Here is a 21,980-nt window from a genome sequence, read left to right as displayed (position 1 = left end):
CCCCTCAGGCCGCGCGTCTACACTGGGAACTACGGCCGCGCTGTGACTTCACAGTGCATTCAAGTTAAGTCGTAAACTACGTGATCTATTAAAAAAGTAATACAAAACTAATACATCTTTTTAATATTACTATGAAAAAAAATTCAGGTCAGTTCAAACTTATTAAAGACAGTATCCTGATCCTTAGCAGTGATAAAGAAATAGAAAAAAAAGGTGGGGGAGAGGGGGACCGTAGAATTAAATTTAACATAAAAAAGTTTATCATGCTGACCTTTTTTTTTCGTCTTTTTTCTGGGTCAATTATATAATACAGCGCAATCATTCATGTCATATGTTGAATAAAAATGTTGATGACACTTTATTACTTTCTTTAGTCAATATTGATAATCCAGCATAGCACATGACTTGAATGCATCACGGAGGTAAAACGCGGCCGTAAAACGCTGTCTAGACGCGCAAACGTTGGGGAAAAAATTGATGAAAATCGAAAAGGTTTTGCTGTCACACATGTGAATGAAAACAAAGTTTTTCGGAAAAAAAAACAGTTGTCAATTAGAAAAAAAGGAAATGCAAAGTCACATTTTATTTTACCACCGTGGACGTGGACTACATGTTATTATTATGACTCGTTTATGTGGAGCTTCAGCGCCACCCTGTGTATTATTTTGGCGATACATGTGGGATTACTTTACCACCATACAGAGCTGTATTCAGAAGGCGATGTTCTCACCGACATTCTTTTGGAGGTTACACACAGCAGGAGCTACTTTTTCTGCAGAATCACAAACTGTTCCAGAGAAATTATTGAGTTTCGTTCAAATTTAGCAGTGCTCGTCTGTATCAACAGGTGGCTCCGTGGCGCAATGGATAGCGCATTGGACTTCTAGGCAAAGGCGAAGTGATTCAAAGGTTGTGGGTTCGAGTCCCACCGGAGTCGCTTTTTGGCGAGACAGAAAAGTACCCATTACTTTTAATTAAGTTCTTTTAGCGGTGTATTCAAATGCATAAGTTTTGGTAACACTACAAAAAAAACAAAAAAAAAAGATTAAAGAAAAGGTTTAGTACGAAATTAAATGGTCGTACCGACTATGCGTCTATTCGTTCCTTTGTGGGGAACCGATGATATTCTCTTTGCCTCGTTGCCACTGCGGTCACAAAGTAATATGGTTTTATCACTCCCATAAATGTCTACGAGCAGTCGCTTAGGTATTTTGTCATATAAGGGTTTAGATCCAAAAGGTATGGAAATTAAGTTTTATACAAATTGTTCACAAATAAAAATTCATCTGAATTTAATTAGAGATGAGATCTAGCCATTTATTCATTAATATTTTCTTCCTAATTTACGAAAATATCGTTTGCCACAGGAACATTCGTGATGACCAATGTTTTTATGACTAGGGTTACTTTGTTTGTTTGCCACTCCGTAAGAAATGATTAAACCAATGCTACCGCTCAGTAGTTGGGGAGTTTTGTGAAACAAAATTTGAAATAAGCTGAAAATGTATTTGTGACAGAATCCGAAAAGAAACTCAAACTTTAACGGGACCTCATATATGTGGCTTAATGTAACATGTATTATCATAATGCATTATAAAAACGTCAGTTACCTACATAAATTAACTTGTGTGATTGAGATAATTTGAGGGAAAGTAGCAGCGTTTCCACACGGGCTTCAATGAAGTTGCACCAGCTGTCTCCTACAAGCTAATGTTAGGCTAGTTAGATGTAGCCAGCTAGCTTTAGATTATTATCATCGTACGCAGTAGTACGGTGAACATTATAAACAGTGCTACTGAAGGACAACGATTACATTTCATAGGCCAATTTACTGAAAGTGACACCGTTGTCGTCGTCAACGTCCGCTGAATTATTTCCAGCTTTAGCCGAGTCGTATTAGCCTGAGTTAGCTCGGCTAGCCTGGCAGCGTATGGGGCGTCAGAGCTAGCAGTGACTTCACTGCCTGTCTGGTTTCCTCATCTGGCATTTTGGACACGTCAAGGTAAACATTCAGCCGCCAGCGAATTTCAGAGCTAGCTACTCTTTGAGCAAATTAATATCCTGCGTTGTATTTCGCCTGCATTGTTTAAATGTCAGCAGGTGAACCATGATCAAAGATGTCAGGTTGTTTCCCGACTTTAGCTCTTGTTAGCTGTGAGCGGACATCGGCGCAGATTTTAAAGTTTTTATCTTCTGTCAGGACAGGCTAGCTCCTGCAGGTCAGGCTCGTTTCTGCTTGAACAACTTCATCGAAAGTGTGGTGTCACTGTTCATTTACTTCTTTTCGTTGGCGATGGACCTTCACCAGCTTAGCATTTGTTATATTTTGACTTAAAATTTAGCAATATTCAGTTTTAAAATCGCACAATGAGCCGTAGATCATTTATATAATTCAAAACAAATCAATGGCAGGCTTCATTTAATTTATAAGCTAGATTTTTTATTTATTTTTTTGCTAATTAGTAAGTGCTCTTGAATTCAGTACTACATTTTTGAGTAAGAATGGTCAAACGTGAACGTGTATTGATTCATTAGTTGACCTTTGACCTGTGATACTACATTCAAAGATCAACGAAAGCAACCAGGAACAGAAAAGAAAAACAAAGATATTTTAGTTTGTAATCAAGACTGGAATAAGAGCTAAAATGGTTTATAACAAAAGTAGAACGTTTTCTCAACAACAAGTTGATGGCATGTTTGATAAATAAGGAAAGTGCATTCATAAACTGCCACCTGGAATGAAAATATCCACCTCCCTGTTGAATGTCATGTATTAAAACCAATTAGACAAATTTTACTTAAGAGAAATTTGCATTTTGGATGCACTATTTGCAATTCCAATCAAAACTCTGTTTCAGTTCGTCACTCAAACAAACCCACTACACTCATGCACTTAAACATTGCATATGCATTTATTGTTCTGGTTAAGTGTTTTGATTATTTATGCATTTAAATGATAATAAAAATATTGTTTTCTTGTGTTTGCTTTAATATTGAGGAGTATATTCAGAAATGCACAGATAAGATATTTTGTGGTCATTTTCTTTTGATGGCAAAATAAGTCTTTTCTGTTGTTTGGATAAACTACAAAATATTTCTAGTGAATTAAAGCTTCTTTATTATTATTATTATTATTATTATTATTTCAGCATCATTGATAATCACCAACCTCTTTCAAATATGCACTGTTACAGTGCGTTAAGAATAAAACCCACCTAAAAACAATTTCAGCGTGCACCCTGTACAAGACAAATTGTCTTTTTTTTTTTTTTTTTTTTGGCAGTTGGAAAATGTGTAATGTGCTCCACATGTTTGTATTTATGTTACAACATATTTTGACATTTATTTTGGGCCCTGGTGGTTTTGTGGACCAGCCGACCTCTATGAAATATGAGAAGTTAGGACCTTTGATCTAGATAAAATGACTCTAAGAGACATCATGTACGTAGATATTTTTATTTCCTTTAAATCATCAGCTGTCAAAGAAGGTGCATATTTGATCAGAAACATCTATAGAGAGCTGTGACACAAGCAGGATGGCTAGGAGATGAATTGAGCTGTGCCAACATTTTTGAAAAGTAGATTCTAAAAAATGAGTTACTTTAATTTTGCTCGCATGGAGAGGTTGTTGACCCGTCTGTCCTGATCCCAAAAACAGAGAAGTGAAACATGCACACATCTGCACTATGTGGATGACAAAATGTGACTACTACTAAGAGGGGGAAAAAGAAAAAAAAAGTCCCAGTCAGCACGTAACTTACTCCCATACAGACCTATAATGGCTGTTAAACCATGTTAATCTTCCAGAGAAAGAAAATGTTCTTTAAGAGCAAATCGCTCGTCTTGGCTGCTGTTACTGCTGTTGAAAATTTTGAATCTTAGGATGGTAATTTATTTTGTTTTTATTTATTTATTTTTTTAACTTTTTGGACATCTTCCTTTTCAAGGTCTATTTTAAATCTGAAACCTGATTTCGGGGGGGGTGTGATGTCAGAACCGAAGAGCCCTACTCCCACCCCGGCCGGCGACACGTACAAAGGATGGGTCTTCAAGTGGACAAACTACATCAAGGGTTATCAGCGAAGGTGGTTCGTTCTGAGCAACGGCCTGCTGTCATACTACAGGTGAGGCTTCCTTGCAGAAAGCATGTCAGGAAAAACATCGGCCATCTTAGGCCACGTTCACACAGCGGGCAGATGAAACCCGTGTCCGACCTTTTCCAATATTTTCATCCTCCGAAAAGCTCAATGTGGGCCGCTTCCATAATTCTGCAGCAGAAGAAGCCAGATGTGGTAAAGCTGAAAACCAAAACGATGAACTTGTGAAAGAAGTCATCACTTAACAATCCTGCCACTTCTGGTCCAACTGCGCATTCAAACAGTTGCAGTCAATGCTCTATAAAAGGTCGTTGTTATTAGTTATGCTTCCTTTTTTTTTTTTTTTTAAAGCTTCCTTCATGTTTTACGATTTTGTGACAATACCGTCGGCTCCCGTTGCTGCATAACTTTAAAAATTGATCCACAGATGTCGACATCCATTATTACTTCTGCAAAACGATGCACCGCTGAGTGGCGCCTACGTTCTTCTGTGCATGCGCTGTGTGGCTCGTTTGTTAACGCGAGTCTGACTGTGGTCACATCATTCAGAACAACCGAGTAAAAACAGAAAATCAGATTTCAGCAAAAATTGGAATCGAGCATCAAGACCTGCTGTGTCAATATAGCCTAATTTCTTACTTATTACATCCTCACTGATTCACCTATTTTTTTTTTTTTCTGTCATATTTACCGTTCTGATTTAACGTCTCCTCTAATATCTAACAATTACAGCTCATAAATCTGAATTGAGGTCTGATCATATCAGACTTAGAGTTTGAAATGATAGTTGTTGCATTTTTTTTGTCTAAAATCCAAATTAGGATTTATGTTGTTTTTTTTTGTTTTGTTTTTTTTTTCTTAAATCATTAGGACCCAGGCTGAGATGGGTCACACGTGTCGGGGCACAATCAACTTGGCCACAGCGGTCATCTCCGTAGACGACGCCTGCAACTTCGTCATCTCTAACGGCGGGGCTCAGACGTATCACCTGAAGGCCAGCTCCGAGGTGGAGCGCCAGCGGTGGATCACTGCGCTGGAGCTGGCCAAAGCCAAGGCCGCCCGCATGCAAGCCGAGTCAGGTAGGTCAAAAATGCATTTTTATCCAGGCCAGAAAAAAATATTTGATGTGGTGAAAATCATATCAAGTCGCCCTCATGATACGAGGGCGACTTTCATCTTGCAAATATGACAAGTTTTAATATTAATTAAGCAGTTTACATCGGCCCGTCTGTGTGTTCCCAGATCAGATCGTCTGGATTTAGTGCGAGGGATAGACGGCTTTGGCAATTCAGCCGATTTTAAACTCTTAATCTGGTGAATCCTCCTGGTGTTACCATGTTAATAGTGGCTCTCAATAGCAAACGCATTCGATACAACAACAAACTCTTTCAGTCTTTTGAAGTGATGCAGGTTCCTCAGAGTTTAACTGAGGCTCACACCAGCACTTCTTAGCGTCTTGTGTTGTGAGGCAGAAAACGAGGCATCGTGGCCCGGTGAGAGAATATGGGATGGTCTGATGAATCTGAAAGTTTGAGCCAAATATATATTTTGTAGAACCGCGTTTCAAAAGTACATGCGGCTTTTATGACAGCTTTAAAACAAATAACCGCACAGTAAATGGTGATGCGTTTACACACACGGCTGCCCTTTTAGAGTGACTTAACTTCATGCGTACGTCTTGTCGATTGCACCGTTTCTATGTCAGAAAGTTCAGCTCTTTACAAGTAATTTTTTTCTACGTCAAAGAAATGATAAATTACTTGGGTTCTCTTTTTTTCCGTTTGGGCACGAATGTTTAGGAGCATCAGTAAAGAGGACTGAATACACAACATATTAGATTTTTTTTAATGTGATAAATGTTAAAGATCATGAATCAATTTCTCTACACTTTACAATTATCCATTACCATGTGTGTCTTTCACATAAAATTACTGCAAAATACGTTGAAGTTTGTGGCTAAGCATAAAAAATAATATCAAAATGTTATGAATCCTGTTGCAATAACGTGTAAAAATTAAAAGTCATATGATAAATATGATAAATATAGTTATTATTCCAAGTGAAGATCCCCCCCTTACGATATTTAAATGACGTCAAACAGAAAATCTGTACCTCATCACTTTAAAGATATAAATATGAGTTTAAGAGTAGTCATAACAGATCGACCAGGTCCCTTCAAGTCGAACAAAAAGTGCGTTTATTTGTGCTAGTTATTAAAATAACTTTAAAACTGTTGAGACTGTGATCTGTGACGAGCTTTTACCCTTTAATAAATGTCTTCCAGGGGTTATAGCTCTCCTTGGTGACCCTCACAAACAAAAAACATTTTTCTTGTAAATTCTCAAACTTTGTCTTTATAACAATCATTGAACAACCACTGAACTTCACCCAAGTAAAGATATTCAGTTTCTTTTCCTTTAAAGTTGCCCTTATATAGCTACATTCTTAACACATTTTCATCTAGTATTTGTTCCTCTTGCTCTAATTGTGAACAGATGACTCCGGCGACGACTTCTCCCCGTCGTCCCTGCCCGGGGGCGGAGGTCAGGGTGGGGGCTCTCAGAACTCGGAGGTCCAGTCCACTCTCCGAACGCTGGGCAGTAAGGTGGAGGATCTCAGCACCTGCAACGATCTGATCTCCAAGCACGGCTCTGCCCTGCAGAGGTCAGTCTAACGCAGCTCATCGCACCGGAGGAAACTCTCTCTCTCTCTCTCTCTCTCTCTCTCACAGACCGTCTGGCTTGTTTGTCCGGTTCTACTCCTGACTGAGCAGCATTCCACAGCCTTAAATGTCAAATAAAATACAGGATTTCGCAAATCTTTCTTGACCTCGTCGTATTTCAGGTCTTTATCTGAGCTGGACAGTTTACGGCTGACCGGAGAGGCCGGGGATAAGATTCGTCAGGTGACGGAAAGAGCCACGCTGTTCCGGATAACCTCTAACGCTATGATTAACGTAAGTGTCACCTCCTTTGTTCTGTTTGTTTCTATTCACTGCCAGTTTCTATTGTAAATAGAAACTGGCAGTGAAAGTGAGTCATAGCAATAACAATTACCTGACAGCAGAGATTTACAATGTCCATCTTTGAGTTGCGCAACAGACATTGTCACTGCATTTTATATACAAACTTGGTTTTTCTTACAATTGCTTTGGGTTTCACAAAGACTGAAATGATCAATCGAATTAATTGGGGTGAATTGATTATTGAAACGATCGTCAACTAATTTAGCAATCATTAAATCGTTACCCGGAGTACATGGACTTTGAAAAAATAAGATTTGATGAAAGAACAACATAATAAGAGAAGTAATGGAACCAAAACTGTTTAAAAATATAAACATTTTGCATTTAAGATTAAAGAAAAAAAGACTTTGTCTTTAAATATGTTCTATCCTGAAGTCCTGGAGTGACAGTTTTCGTTTTCACTGGTTCAAGTTATGTAAAATAAAAAAAAATAAAAAATTTTAAAAAAGCACCTTTTGCTATCCAATTATTAATCAGTTAATAAAAAAAAAGTCAACAGATTAGTCCCACACTGCATTGTTAAGTGAGTCAGAAAGGACTGAGCTCTTCACGTGTTGTTAGAAGTAGATTTTTATCTGTAGATGCATCTTTTGCTACAAATGATCACCCGTACCAAAGACATGCTACGTTGTTACATTATCGACAGTAAAATTTTCAATTTCCTCCTTGAAAAGGAATTCATTTGTATTTGTTTTTTTTTAATGCATTTCCAGTATTATATTAAAAAGGCTTAAGTGGTTAATTGAAAAATGTACACACTTTTATCTGATTAATCGTCAGAATAATCATTAGAATTATTGTTAGTTGCAGCCCTGGTTTTGATCAAAAGTGATCCTACTTATTGCTGAACTTCTCCTCATCTCTGCTTCTTCTTTTTTTTTTCTTTTTTTTACATTAAAACCCTCCTGGTATGTCCATGTTCTTGGCGGCTGCAGGCCTGCAGGGACTTCCTGGCCCTGGCCCAGACTCACAGCAAGCGGTGGCAGAAAGCCTTGCAAGCTGAGCGAGAGCAGCGAGTGCGGCTGGAGGAGGCCTTAGAGCAACTGGCCAAGCAGCACAACCACCTGGAGCGAGCGTTCAGAGGGGCCGCGCAGGCTCACGCCATCGTGGACAATAAAGGTAAAGCTCTAATGTGAACCGGAGCTTTTCTCTAACTTGCTAATCATCTCATAGCCTCTTGAACTTGTTTTTTTTTTTTTTTTTTAAGCCAGAGCAGGGTTTCCCCACAGTGTATTATAAGCCTGGCGGGCCACCAGGCTTTACTTGTGAAGTGAAAGCAGAAACGAGCCTGTTGTTGTTGCTTCTCAGGTGGTGCTGGGCCGGGAAAAGGTGAGGCGAGCGACGAGGACGATGATAACGAGTTTTTTGATGCCATGGAGGACGCCCCCGAGTTTATAACCGTACCTGCAGACCCACAGTTCCACAAGTCAGTGTCACTGTCTCTTTAAGAGCCGATATATTCATTTCACATATTTACTCATTTGCATACTGGCTTCTTTGTGTTTTTCCTGCTTGTTAACATAATTGCCGTATGACAGGGAAGATGAGATTTCATGGTATGACGGACTAAGCAAAAATAAAGCGCTGCTGCATTCATACAAATGTTTATGACAAAATGGCTGACAGCATTTAAATAACAGAAAAGCAAATGTTTCTTACTTTTGCTAAAATATAAGGACACATTAACTATTATAGGTAGACTGATTATAAAAAAACTTAGTGATGGTATTTATCTTATTAGTAGGAAAAAAGTTCACCAGCCTTCTTTCTGCCAGCAACATGTTGGGGTGGGGCATCAGTGTTTCTCTAGTTGCTGCATTAAAACAAGGCAAAACATTTTTTCTGACATCAATTAAAATAATGTTAAACCTTAAGGAAAGTTGTTGTTTAATAGTTTGAGTCTATTTATTTTTTTTTTCCCCTATTTGGCATAAAAGGAAAAATGTTTGTTACTTTAGAATCCATTTAACTTATTGTGGTTTTTATTTACGGCTTACTGTGGTAAAGTAGTCAGAAACTGTGCTGAAAGAATCTCTCTTTCGTTTCAGACGTTCAAGCAGTAACGCGAGCGGGTTGAACACCGATTTGTGTGCAGACGATCAGTCGGTAGGTCCTACTTCAGCTCCTTTATGCACCTGGATTAGTGTCGTTGTGCCACCATGTAAAGTCAAATCGGATCAGAGACATCAACACAGATATTCAAACCTTTTAATTTGGCATATTTTAGCTCAACGAGGAGCCGCTCGCGATGAACCAGGAGTCGCCCTCTCAGGACCTGGTGCCGCTGAAAAAGAGGCGAACACGCATCCCCGACAAGCCCAACTACTCTCTGAACCTCTGGAGCATCATGAAGAACTGCATCGGCAAAGATCTGTCCAAGATCCCCATGCCTGTGAGTAACCACGGCAACTGTCGGAGCTGAACTTCTGTTTCTGGCACGGCTTCAATCAGCTGTTAAGAGTTAAAAGGAAAAACCACAAAGGTGATACTCGGTCGCAACATTTTCCTTGTGAAGTGCAAAGAGGGAAACCACCTGGTAGTGCTGTTGGTTCCTGTATAAACAGAGAGGAGGAAGTCGGTTTCGTTTAATTGTTGGCATCATAAATTGATACCCATATCAAGGATTTGGAGCCGCTCCTTTCAAAGGATGTTCGTTTATTTTGCATAATCTGCACTTTATCATTTAAATCTGACTTTCTGAAATCATTAAGCCTCATTTAACAAAAAATTAAAAAGTGAAGAAATATAATCTAGCTATTGAGTATTAACATAAAGTAGAGCTGGGGAAAAATTTCTTAAAAATAACATCTCCCAATTGTTTTATGTCAGATTTCATTTCCAATTTTAAACATGTATTTTTATTACTTCCTGTTTTTCCTTGGAGGGGGAAAAAAAACAAATGATGGAAAACATCTGAAACTTGCTTATGTTTCAGTCATTCCTTCTGTGAGTTGACGTGAATTCAAAGTCGAAATAAATAGGAGCTTCAAAACATGCATGTCAAATAAGATGGCAGTTCTTGAGCGGGTTATATGGAGTGCAGTTGGTGGAAAAAAATCTTGATTTTTCTTTTTCTTTTTTCTATCAAATCTTCAAATTATCTTCAAAAACAGTAAATTTGATTAATTGATCAAATTAAATAATCACCCAGCCCTGACTTGAGTTGCTTAGGACATTTCCTGTTTAAATGAAGAAGAAGAGCAAAGGTTATCATTATTTATTCTTCTAATATGCACTGTGTTATTTTTTCCCCCCAAATAATTAAGTTGTCACTTAAATCTATAATTGTCTTTGTTTATACTTAAGCTTTGTTTTGTTCAGTTTTGTTATTTGTTGATTTGTTAGTTTTTTTCCCGTTGTTTTGATTTTCTACTGGTTCAAGTATATTATGTTTTAAAGTTGTTTTTTTTATCAGGAGAAAGAAATACTCAACAGTTTACAGAAAAACAACTGAAGTGAATAAACTTAATATATATTCATTTAATCCATAAACACACGCTAGAGCTACAAAACAACTTTCTGTAGGCGTAAACAGAACGCCCTGACGCTTTATTCCACCAGCAATGTGACCTTTTAGTTCTTTCATTTGTATTGTTAAAATAACACATTTCAGCGAATCAGATCAAAAGTCGCCGCCCGGCGTCTTGCATGTCTTGGCAACAGTTGACTTGTTAAATTCCAGTTTAGCCGTCCACAGATCCTCCCCATTTCTGCCAAACTGGTGCAGCGACGTTCCGCTGACTGATCTGCTGCAGAATAGGTTATTGAGCTATGCTTATTCAGAGGAAGTCAACTTGCCCACTGCGTCGGTGCTGGGCCTGACTCGCACGCAAAGATTTTTCCCAGTCGCTGCTTGACGTCGAAACGCCGGCCGTCTTTACGTTATATTGTCCTGGGTTTATACATGTGACATGGCTCTTTATTTCCTGTTGACTCCATAATGAGTAACATTGACATGTGACTGTGCGACTGAATGGAATGGACTAAACACACTAAGCACAAATCTGGACTTTAATATTCTTAAAAAGAGGTTAAGAGTTGCAATAATTGTACTGAGAGGGACATTAAATCCAGGTTGGAGCCTCGTCAGACTGAATTAAGATCGGTGTTGATAATCAGTGATTGAATTCAAAATGTGAAGCTCTTTTATTTAGCGTCGAGAATCTTCCTCAATTTGTTAGCTCAGCTTGGCTTTACAATCCTCCCTGTTGCTCTTGCTTCTTTGTCCACCACACTTTTTCCATCCACTAAACTTTTAATTAACCTATGAGAGGCTCTTTTGTGATGATTATTTGTGGTTTACCATCTTTATCTCTTGGAGTACTTTAAAATCAGCGCCCTTCTCCTTAATCCCATCATGTAACATTTCTGGATTTAAAAATCTCTTTTTTTTTTTGTCATAGACATTATTGTACTTGAAGTTACATCATTCTGTTCATCACATCTACATAAAATCAAAGGTTTCACTTTTTAATAAATTGAATTAATTAAAAGAACAAACATTTTAATTGCATCAAATTTCCTGTTTTTTTTTTTTTTTTCCCACCTAAAACGACTCTAAGCGCAAAAGTTCCTCCTTTCTAGGTGAACTTCAACGAGCCGATCTCCATGCTGCAGCGGCTGTCGGAGGACCTCGAGTATCACGAGCTGCTGGACAAGGCGGCCAAGTGCCACAGCTCCCTGGAGCAGATGTGCTACGTTGCGGCCTTCTGCGTATCCGCCTACTCCACGACGGTGTACCGCACGGGGAAGCCCTTCAACCCGCTGCTGGGGGAAACGTACGAGCTGGACCGCCGGAGAGAGAGCGGCTACCGCTCGCTCTGTGAGCAGGTACTGAACAGCACAGAAGGAAAGAAGGGATTTGATTCAGGGGAAATAATGACAGACGGAAGAGAGAGGAGATGAAATAGTCCGGTAAATGAAACTTTATATCGTGACTGGAAGATAAATGTTCTTCAGATTGGCACAGAATTAAGGATTAAAGCTCGTGTATTTGCATTTAGGCAGTAGAATAGTGGAGGTGCAAATCCTTTAATCTTATTGAAGATGAATGTTTGGATTTATATTTACTTGTACACATGGGAGTTTCTTTAGTGCAGTTTTGTGGTTGTCATTATCTTCCTAAGAGGAATTTCTTTTAAGAACTGGATGTAGGTTTATCCCAGCAGGGTTAGGCAGCAGGCACCGACGATTGCCCCACAGCAAATTTTTTTTGTTGCATGTATTTATTTATTTTTTTCTTTTCATAGGTGAGTCACCACCCTCCTGCGGCGGCACACCATGCAATCTCTGACCGAGGCTGGACTCTGAGGCAGGAGATTACTGTTGCAAGCAAGTTCAGAGGCAAATATCTGTCAATCATGCCTTTAGGTAAGCGATGATATGCGAGTCAAACACGTGCCTGGAGTTTTTGTGTTTGTTAGCACAGGGTGTGTTTCAGTCGCTGCATTTTTGCAGCATTAATAAAGCATAGAAACCCTTCACAAACAAATGGACACAATGTTTTTTATGCAGGCTGATAATAGCTAGGAAAATGTTTCTGACACGCCCGTTTTTTTTTGTTTGTTTTGTTTTTCCAAGGTATTATCAATCATCCAGTTGTTGTTCTAGCACATTCAGTTTTTCTTTGTGTTGTGTGCGTTTTCTCCCACAGGCACTATACATGCCATCTTTGAGAAGAGCAACAATCACTACACATGGAAGAAGGTTACCACCACAGTGCACAACATCATTGTTGGAAAGCTGTGGATTGATCAGGTGAGAGTGATCGGTGCCGGTGCAAATAAAACAAAGAAAACCTGGACATTAAATAAGATGAACTTGTACCCAGTGACCTGATAAGTTGAATCATTGCCACGTTATTGCAGGACCAGTTTTTGATTAGTCATTAGGAAACATTTCTAGGCTGAAGAACCTTTACCTAACATTATATCTTGACTTATTACCTTCCGTTTTTCTTTCAAAAGAAGAAAAGGACGGGTAGTCATACAGTATTATATGCAATACAAATCACACTTTTTTGTATAGTTTTGCTAGTTCTGGGACTTTTAATCAGGTATGACTCATATGTTTTTTTTTTTTTCTTTTAATTACGCACTTATTGTCTGTTGGGTTAAATTTTAATTCAGACTGAAATGGCTGAAAGCGAGTCCGCCAGAGCTGGAGGAATGAGTCTCCTTATGGGTCCTTGAACGTTGTGCCAGGTGGTTGCCAGGGAAATGAATGTAAATGACATTGCTGGCGGATGATCTTTGTGTTTGTCGCTTCAACCGCCTAGCTGTCATCCCGGATTTACATTACATGCGTCTCCACTTTGCTGTGCACTTCACCAGCAGAACAGAGTTGTTTCTGACTATCTAGGTTTAGTGAGTCGACAGTTTCCGTGAGTTTGTTGAAAAGTAGGTAACTGATCACAGCGTGTCACCAGATCAAATCATTAACATACAAAAGATCAGCCTAACATTTGACAATCCCTAAGTAAATGCGACTCACTCCAGTTCAACTTGTATATGTTTTTCTACTCCTCGTGACGCATTTTTTGACTGATGCGACTTAAAATCTGGAGTAACTTGTAGACCGTAAAATCTGTAATTAAGACACAATTGGGCCCCAGGGTGATCATTACTCTTGACATCTCGTGACTTTTACCATTTTGGTATTCCTGACATTTTAACATGCTGCGCTGTTTCACAAGGTTCCCCAAGGCCTTTAGCAGACAAACAGGCCCACAGCATGATAGATCTTTCATTTTACTAAGCAGTGGCCATGAGGCGCTTTTCCCTATTCTTCCAAGCTCATTGTGAAGTGCTTTTCTTTTCTTATTTTTTTTTCTACAAGAAAATCTCAATATTTAGCTGCTCACACACTGTTTCTAATATTGCCATGGGGAATTTTAAAAACAAAACTAAAACGCGTTACTCAGCCTGAGCAGATGAAAAGGAATTTCTGGAAGATCAAGTTCTGTCACTGCTTTGATGAGCTATTGTTCTAAAAATTCTGAGATGATTGATGTGGTATCCAAGGTTCGGTGTGTCATAATTTTTAGCTTTTCTTTTTCATATTAATGGGTCAACTTGACATCTAGAAATTATCAAGTGATAATTATTTGCCAGTTTAATCAGACGATAAACGAGGCCATGATGCCTCTCAGCTCCAGCAGACCTGAGGCTAATGGCTGAATTGCCTCCTCAGGGTGTCTGGGTAATGATCCGTTCCCCTAATTCAGATCTGCTTAATCAGGGTCGCATCGAAACTTTGAGCTGCGGTGGAAATTTTTCACATGGCCCAAAAAACAAATCGGTGATCAAAATACAGACACTGCAGAACAATGAGATTATTTTAAAACCTTTTTTTTTATCATGTCTTGTTACTCTATTGAAACAAAAGCCTGATGGTGTGATGGAGGTGTTGGTTTCATATAACTAAAGTACAGCGTTTAAGAAACCACATGGTTATGATTGAGAAATATTCGTCTTGTCACTCAAACAAGACAAGTAGATTGGCTGTAATGGCTGCTGTTAAGACCTCTGACCACTAGATGTTGCTCTTTGCTGTAGTTCTCAACCAGTAAGCCTCCGAGACTTTTGACTGTTCCAGGTGTTTAACACTTTTCAGAGATCGTTCTTTAATTGCTCTCAAATGTAGATGATGTAACTAAGTAAGCCAATTTTTGACTAATTATAATAATAATAATAATAATAATAATAAGAATAATCATTACCGAGTCTCTGATTTAAATGGCATCTCTCTTGTTTCCCATGCCTGAGTGAGTAAGAGAATNCTGCCATGGTGTCAGACTATCTGGTTTCATGTGGTGGGAGAGAGGGTGAGAACAGTCACGGTGAGCGTCTTGTGATTGGTTACTTCTTGCTTGTTGCTCCTTGGTCAGTGTTCATGGTTGAGTGTTATTTACCGTCAGGGCATTGCCTCAATTGCTATGTTTAATGGTGCAGACAGTGGTGGTTTCTGACATGAGCAACATGGACAAACACCCAGGGCGTTATCTTTTTAGGGATGGGACGAGACCACCGCTGATCGTAGCACTGCGCCTGTTTTAATATTGGTTAAATTTATTAAGTATTTAATATCTAGGTGTTTTTATGTGAATATGGATCTTTCAGATCAATTTGAGAAGTAATTTTGATCATATGTCACATTTTATCGTATCATGTAGCGCGGGACGCTGGTCTTGGTCTTGACTCGGTCTCAACTTCCCTCGGTCTTGGTCTTGACTTGGTCTCGGACCCTAAAAGTCTTGGTCTTGTCTTGGTCTTGATACACTCTGGTCTTGGTCTTGTCTTGGTCTCGGGTTAGGTGGTCTTGACCACAACACTGCCCTTTGAATTGCTGTATGGCTATGAAGTCCGGGGTCCCTTATCTCTGTTAAGAGAGACATGGGAGGGTGACAAGGAAAGATCTCAAGCTGTAAATGTTATCTCTTATGTTGTCCAGATGCGGGAACGACTGGAAAAGATGATGGCATTGGCCCAAGCTCATAAGGAAGAAGCACAGAAACATCAGAAAAACTGGTATGACCAGTCAGCTCGCCAGAGGTCTTTCAGCCCTGGTCAGAAAGTGCTGGTGCTTCTTCCTAGTGCTGAGAGTAAACTGTTGGCAAAATGGCAAGGTCCGTATGAAATCCAGAGCAAACTGGGGCCAACAACCTACAAGATTGCCATTCCAGATCAGCCCCGTTCCACCCGAGTGCTCCATGTCAACCTGCTTAAAGAATGGGTAGAGAAGCCAAAGGCAGATGTTTTTCTTATTCAGGATGTGACAGAGGAAGAGGAGGAGGATAACCAGTACCTGCCAAAGCCCTCACCTCAATCGCTGGATCTGGACCACCTCTCGGAAGAAAAGCAGGCTCAGGTGAGAAATCTGTGCACCCCAAACATGTTTCAGGGAAATCCTGGTAAAACGGACCTTGTCCAACATGACATTGTATTAAAAGATGGAGCTTCTGTGAGAAGACTGAGTTACAGAATACCTGAGCGTCTGTTGGTTTCACTGAAAGAGGAAGTTGATCTGATGCTGTCACTCGGAATCATTGAACCATCAAGAAGTGAATGGTGCCACCCAGTGGTCTTGGTGCCAAAGAAGGACGGCAGCCTACGGTTCTGCATTGATTTCAGGTATTTGAATGGAATAACACAATTTGATTCATATCCAGCCCCCCGCATCGATGACATGGTTGAGCGGATTGGGAAGGCCAGATATCTAACAACCATAGATCTCTGCAAGGGTTATTGGGAGGTACCTCTGACGGAGCTCGTGTATTTGCATTTAGGCAGTAGAATAGTGGAGGTGCAAATCCTTTAATCTTATTGAAAATGAATGTTTGGATTTATATTTACTTGTACACATGGGAGTTTCTTTAGTGCAGTTTTGTGGTTGTCATTATCTTCCTAAGAGGAATTTCTTTTAAGAACTGGATGTAGGTTTATCCCAGCAGGGTTAGACAGCAGGCACCGACGATTGCCCCACAGCAAATTTTTTTTGTTGCATGTATTTATTTATTTTTTTCTTTTCATAGGTGAGTCACCACCCTCCTGCGGCGGCACACCATGCAATCTCTGACCGAGGCTGGACTCTGAGGCAGGAGATTACTGTTGCAAGCAAGTTCAGAGGCAAATATCTGTCAATCATGCCTTTAGGTAAGCAATGATATGCGAGTCAAACACGTGACTGGAGTTTTTGTGTTTGTTAGCACAGGGTGTGTTTCAGTCGCTGCATTTTTGCAGCGTTAATAAAGCATAGAAACCCTTCACAAACAAATGGACAAAATGTTTTTTTATGCAGGCTGATAATAGCTAGGAAAATGTTTCTGACACGCCCGTTTTTTTTTGTTTGTTTTGTTTTTCCAAGGTATTATCAATCACCCAGTTGTTGTTTTAGCACATTCAGTTTTTCTTTGTGTTGTGTGCGTTTTCTCCCACAGGCACTATACATGCCATCTTTGAGAAGAGCAACAATCACTACACATGGAAGAAGGTTACCACCACAGTGCACAACATCATTGTTGGAAAGCTGTGGATTGATCAGGTGAGAGTGATCGGTGCCGGTGCAAATAAAACAAAGAAAACCTGGACATTAAATAAGATGAACTTGTACCCAGTGACCTGATAAGTTGAATCATTGCCACGTTATTGCAGGACCAGTTTTTGATTAGTCATTAGGAAACATTTCTAGGCTGAAGAACCTTTACCTAACATTATATCTTGACTTATTACCTTCCGTTTTTCTTTCAAAAGAAGAAAAGGACGGGTAGTCATACAGTATTATATGCAATACAAATCACACTTTTTTGTATAGTTTTGCTAGTTCTGGGACTTTTAATCAGGTATGACTCATATGGGTTTTTTTTTCTTTTAATTACGCACTTATTGTCTGTTGGGTTAAATTTTAATTCATACTGAAATGGCTGAAAGCGAGTCCGCCAGAGCTGGAGGAATGAGTCTCCTTATGGGTCCTTGAACGTTGTGCCAGGTGGTTGCCAGGGAAATGAATGTAAATGACATTGCTGGCGGATGATCTTTGTGTTTGTCGCTTCAACCGCCTAGCTGTCATCCCGGATTTACATTACATGCGTCTCCACTTTGCTGTGCACTTCACCAGCAGAACAGAGTTGTTTCTGACTATCTAGGTTTAGTGAGTCGACAGTTTCCGTGAGTTTGTTGAAAAGTAGGTAACTGATCACAGCGTGTCACCAGATCAAATCATTAACATACAAAAGATCAGCCTAACATTTGACAATTCCTAAGTAAATGCGACTCACTCCAGTTCAACTTGTATATGTTTTTCTACTCCTCGTGACGCATTTTTTGACTGATGCGACTTAAAATCTGGAGTAACTTGTAGACCGTAAAATCTGTAATTAAGACACAATTGGGCCCCAGGGTGATCATTACTCTTCACATCTCGTGACTTTTACCATTTTGGTATTCCTGACATTTTAACATGCTGCGCTGTTTCACAAGGTTCCCCAAGGCCTTTAGCAGACAAACTGGCCCACAGCATGATAGATCTTTCTTTCTACTAAGCAGTGGCCATGAGGCGCTTTTCCCTATTCTTCCAAGCTCATTGTGAAGTGCTTTTCTTTTCTTATTTTTTTTTCTACAAGAAAATCTCAATATTTAGCTGCTCACACACTGTTTCTAATATTGCCATGGGGAATTTTAAAAACAAAACTAAAACGCGTTACTCAGCCTGAGCAGATGAAAAGGAATTTCTGGAAGATCAAGTTCTGTCACTGCTTTGATGAGCTATTGTTCTAAAAATTCTGAGATGATTGATGTGGTATCCAAGGTTCGGTGTGTCATAATTTTTAGCTTTTCTTTTTCATATTAATGGGTCAACTTGACATCTAGAAATTATCAAGTGATAATTATTTGCCAGTTTAACCAGACGATAAATGAGGCCATGATGCCTCTCAGCTCCAGCAGACCTGAGGCTAATGGCTGAATTGCCTCCTCAGGGTGTCTGGGTAATGATCCGTTCCCCTAATTCAGATCTGCTTAATCAGGGTCGCATCGAAACTTTGAGCTGCGGTGAAAATTTTTGACATGGCCCAAAAAACAAATCGGTGATCAAAATACAGACACTGCAGAACAATGAGATTATTTTAAAACCTTTTTTTTTTATCATGTCTTGTTACTCTATTGAAACAAAAGCCTGATGGTGTGATGGAGGTGTTGGTTTCATATAACTAAAGTACAGCGTTTAAGAAACCACATGGTTATGATTGAGAAATATTCGTCTTGTCACTCAAACAAGACAAGTAGATTGGCTGTAATGGCTGCTGTTAAGACCTCTGACCACTAGATGTTGCTCTTTGCTGTAGTTCTCAACCAGTAAGCCTCCGAGACTTTTGACTGTTCCAGGTGTTTAACACTTTTCAGAGATCGTTCTTTAATTGCTCTCAAATGTAGGGGAGTAACTAAGTAAGACAATTTTTGACTAATTATAATCATTACCGAGTCTCTGATTTAAATGGCATCTCTCTTGTTTCCCATGCCTGAGTGAGTAAGAGAATCGGACCTTTATGGTATGTCATATTCACTCCCAGGTGAAACAGGAAGCCACGGTTGAGTAAGCCAGGTTTATTTGTACAGCACATTTCAGCAGCAGGGCAGTGATAGAAACACGATAAGAATATAATACAGTAACCAATTATCACAGTATAAGCATTATATTTTGTCAAAAGCCATCATCAAGCACAATCATCAAATATATTGATCAGTATTCCAGTTACTAATCAAAGGCAGCTCTAAGCAGGTGGGGTTTTAGCCTGGATTTAAAGGAACTCAGTGTTTTGAATGTTTTTTGCTGTTTTCTTGAAAGTTTGTTCCAGAGAATAAAAACTGGCCTATAATTCTGCAGTAGTGACTTTTCAAGATTGTTTTAGTGTTGGTGGTTTGGCAGCTGCTGTTGATAAAGCCTGACGGAAGCACCTGACTAGAGGAATGAGTTTCACATTTGACTCGGATCAGATGCAAGCACAGGCAGAACCTTCTCAAGGCAAGTTATGGGCACGATATCAAGCTAGCAGGAGGAGGATCTTAGTTGATTTATAATTTCTTCAAAGTTTTCATGATTGAATTGGTGAAGTTTAGCTGTTTTCTCTACATTTATTATGTTTGTGCGTCGTATCGGTGCTGTTGATGTGCAGAATGACCGTCTAATTTTTTTCAATTTTCTCTATCAAGAAGTTGACAAATCCATTGCAGGCCCTGCAACAATTGACATGCAGCGTCGGTGCTTTTGTTAATTTTTCCCTGCAGTGTTTGAAGTGTTGATTGATAGCGACTTAGTTTCTCTTTGTAGATGAACTCGGTGTCGAGTTTCAACTCCATTTACGTTCAGTGCTTCAGCAAGGGCATCTTTAACATTTTACAAGTGGAGTTAATGATTCATAGAAATGCTATTTTTTACATATTGTACCCCTAACATAGGACAGTTATGCTTCTTATTTAAAAGATACATTTATTTAGCTTATTTTTACTCATCTTTACTAAGAATGCCAATCAATTTATCTGGCTTTTTATACAGTTGCAGAAAAACAAATGTTGTGTTAATGCATATTAACAGTTGATTTTTTTTAGCTCTTCATAATATGATGCAGATAGCTATCCAGGTTTCCCCCCCAGAAAACTTGCTAAGCACTGGTCAGGCCACCGAGGCGGTCCACTGGTGATCCACTGTGTTTTTGTATTACAAGATGTTAAGTAGACAAAAGTAAAAATATAACTGGGTGTTATGGGAAAACATCGTCAGTGAACTGCTATATAAACCCACAACTAGTCTTAAAAACCTAAGCAAAAAATACAATTAAAATAAATATCAATTATGTTCACTTCTGTTAAATCCAAATTAAGTCAGTGGCTCCATCAGGCACCCCAGAGCAAGGGGCCCCATAAATGCTAATATTTTAACATAGACCACAGATAAATGTAGCATTTGTTTGAGATTATCATTGCTGCTAAAGTTGACATAATGGTTTTTAGCATATATAAATTAAAAGACTTTAGATTATTTAACATTTATATGTAAGATTTTACTCCGGTTTCCTCCCACAGTCCAAAAACATGACTGTCAGGTTAATTGGTCTGTCTAAATTGTCCCTAGGTGTGAGTGTGTGTGTGTGGTTGTTTGTCTCTGTGTTGCCCTGCGACAGACTGGCGACCTGTCCAGGATGTACCCCTCCTCTCCCCCGGAACGTTGGCTGGAGATAGGCACCAGCACCTCCCGACCCCACTAAGGGACAAGGGTGTAAAGAAAATGGATGGATGGATTAAGGTAAGATTTTAAGGAGCTGGCAAGTTTACTTTGTAGAAGCTCAAAGAACAATATTCTTAGTCAGATTGGTTTGTTACCACAGCTAAAATCTGATGCTGTGAGTTTAATCTTTGAGTTTCAGCTCCGTTTGTTCACAAATACAAATTAGTAAACTGGCGTTATAATTTATTGCTTTTTAGGTTTGCCAGTTAAACTACTCTCCCTGTCCTACATTTCACTAAATCTAACACAGAAGCTGTTAGATGTGCTGATGTTTTTAGCAACAAAAGGGGCCCCTACGTCACATTCTGCTCCAGGCCTCATACACCCTTGGACCGGACCTGCATGATGAGTTAAACCCGCTGCACTGCGCAGAGATGCGCAACAAATGGGAGATTTAATTCAATGCTGCTAATGTGACTTTAGTTGCTCTTTCATTTCGTGTCTGTTTAGTTTTTAACAAGGAGACAGAAATTATTTTGGTTGGTCGAGTTTCTGGACGAGTTTTTCAGATCTCCGGTGGCCGTTCACATTAACTCTGTCTGACTAAGTGGGCAAACATTTGATATGGTTTGGTGCTTAGTGTAACTGGAAAAATACTAGTAATGATAATAAAAAAATAATATAAAATCAGCGTGATGCGTGACTGCGGGGAGAGCGTGAAAGCTCCTCACCGGGTTAAACCTGCACGATGAATGATTAGCACAGGGTCGTTAACCACTAACACACCGGCCAAACGCTGGGCAGCGTGTTGAGATGTAAACGCCGCATAATGTTTTCTTCACACATCATTCTCACCGCTCCTCAAAACACCTCTGAAAGCGCGATTAGGCAACGTGCAGAGGCCAGCGATGTGATTGGTCCGGCTTTAAATGCATAAACTATAAACATTTATTCTATAAACATATCTTTTAGGAATAAATCTGCTCTGATGGTGAAACTCTCGGAGCAACAGAAACACTTGCAGTCCGGCTTAAAAAAAGGCGATTTTTTTTTAATTTTATTTTCCTAAAAAAAAAAAAAAAAAAAAAATTCTTACCCGGGGAGGGGCCATGGGAAAGCAGGGGGGGCCGCCGGGGATTTTT

General features: G+C 39.4%; 1 protein-coding gene and 1 non-coding gene across 2 annotated transcripts in view; both read left to right on the top strand.

Annotated features, from left to right (window-relative positions):
- Nucleotides 1–849: 849 nt before the first annotated feature.
- Nucleotides 850–937, top strand: trnar-ucu (transfer RNA arginine (anticodon UCU)). The gene is given in 2 exon segments: nucleotides 850–886; nucleotides 902–937. It is a non-coding gene; the product is annotated as a tRNA-Arg (tRNA).
- Nucleotides 938–1,669: 732 nt separating this feature from the next.
- The window catches only part of LOC106958439 (oxysterol-binding protein 1-like), a 25,090-nt gene continuing 4,779 nt past the window's right edge, over nucleotides 1,670–21,980 (top strand). Inside the window, exons 1-12 of the mRNA XM_015050338.1 lie at nucleotides 1,670–2,002; nucleotides 3,948–4,124; nucleotides 4,968–5,176; nucleotides 6,593–6,761; nucleotides 6,942–7,053; nucleotides 8,058–8,241; nucleotides 8,431–8,548; nucleotides 9,171–9,228; nucleotides 9,350–9,514; nucleotides 11,707–11,952; nucleotides 12,372–12,492; nucleotides 12,776–12,879. Coding sequence (XP_014905824.1) covers nucleotides 3,988–4,124; nucleotides 4,968–5,176; nucleotides 6,593–6,761; nucleotides 6,942–7,053; nucleotides 8,058–8,241; nucleotides 8,431–8,548; nucleotides 9,171–9,228; nucleotides 9,350–9,514; nucleotides 11,707–11,952; nucleotides 12,372–12,492; nucleotides 12,776–12,879 — 1,623 coding nt within the window. The 5' untranslated portion in view covers nucleotides 1,670–2,002; nucleotides 3,948–3,987. The remainder of the gene's footprint in view (nucleotides 2,003–3,947; nucleotides 4,125–4,967; nucleotides 5,177–6,592; nucleotides 6,762–6,941; nucleotides 7,054–8,057; nucleotides 8,242–8,430; nucleotides 8,549–9,170; nucleotides 9,229–9,349; nucleotides 9,515–11,706; nucleotides 11,953–12,371; nucleotides 12,493–12,775; nucleotides 12,880–21,980) is intronic.

Source organism: Poecilia latipinna, unplaced genomic scaffold (assembly GCF_001443285.1).
Source record: "Poecilia latipinna isolate Pla-1442-1.1 unplaced genomic scaffold, P_latipinna-1.0 Scaffold986, whole genome shotgun sequence".
Lineage (NCBI taxonomy): Eukaryota > Metazoa > Chordata > Actinopteri > Cyprinodontiformes > Poeciliidae > Poecilia > Poecilia latipinna.
Note: the sequence above shows the minus strand (reverse complement) of the source record. Positions and strands in the feature narration are given on the sequence as shown.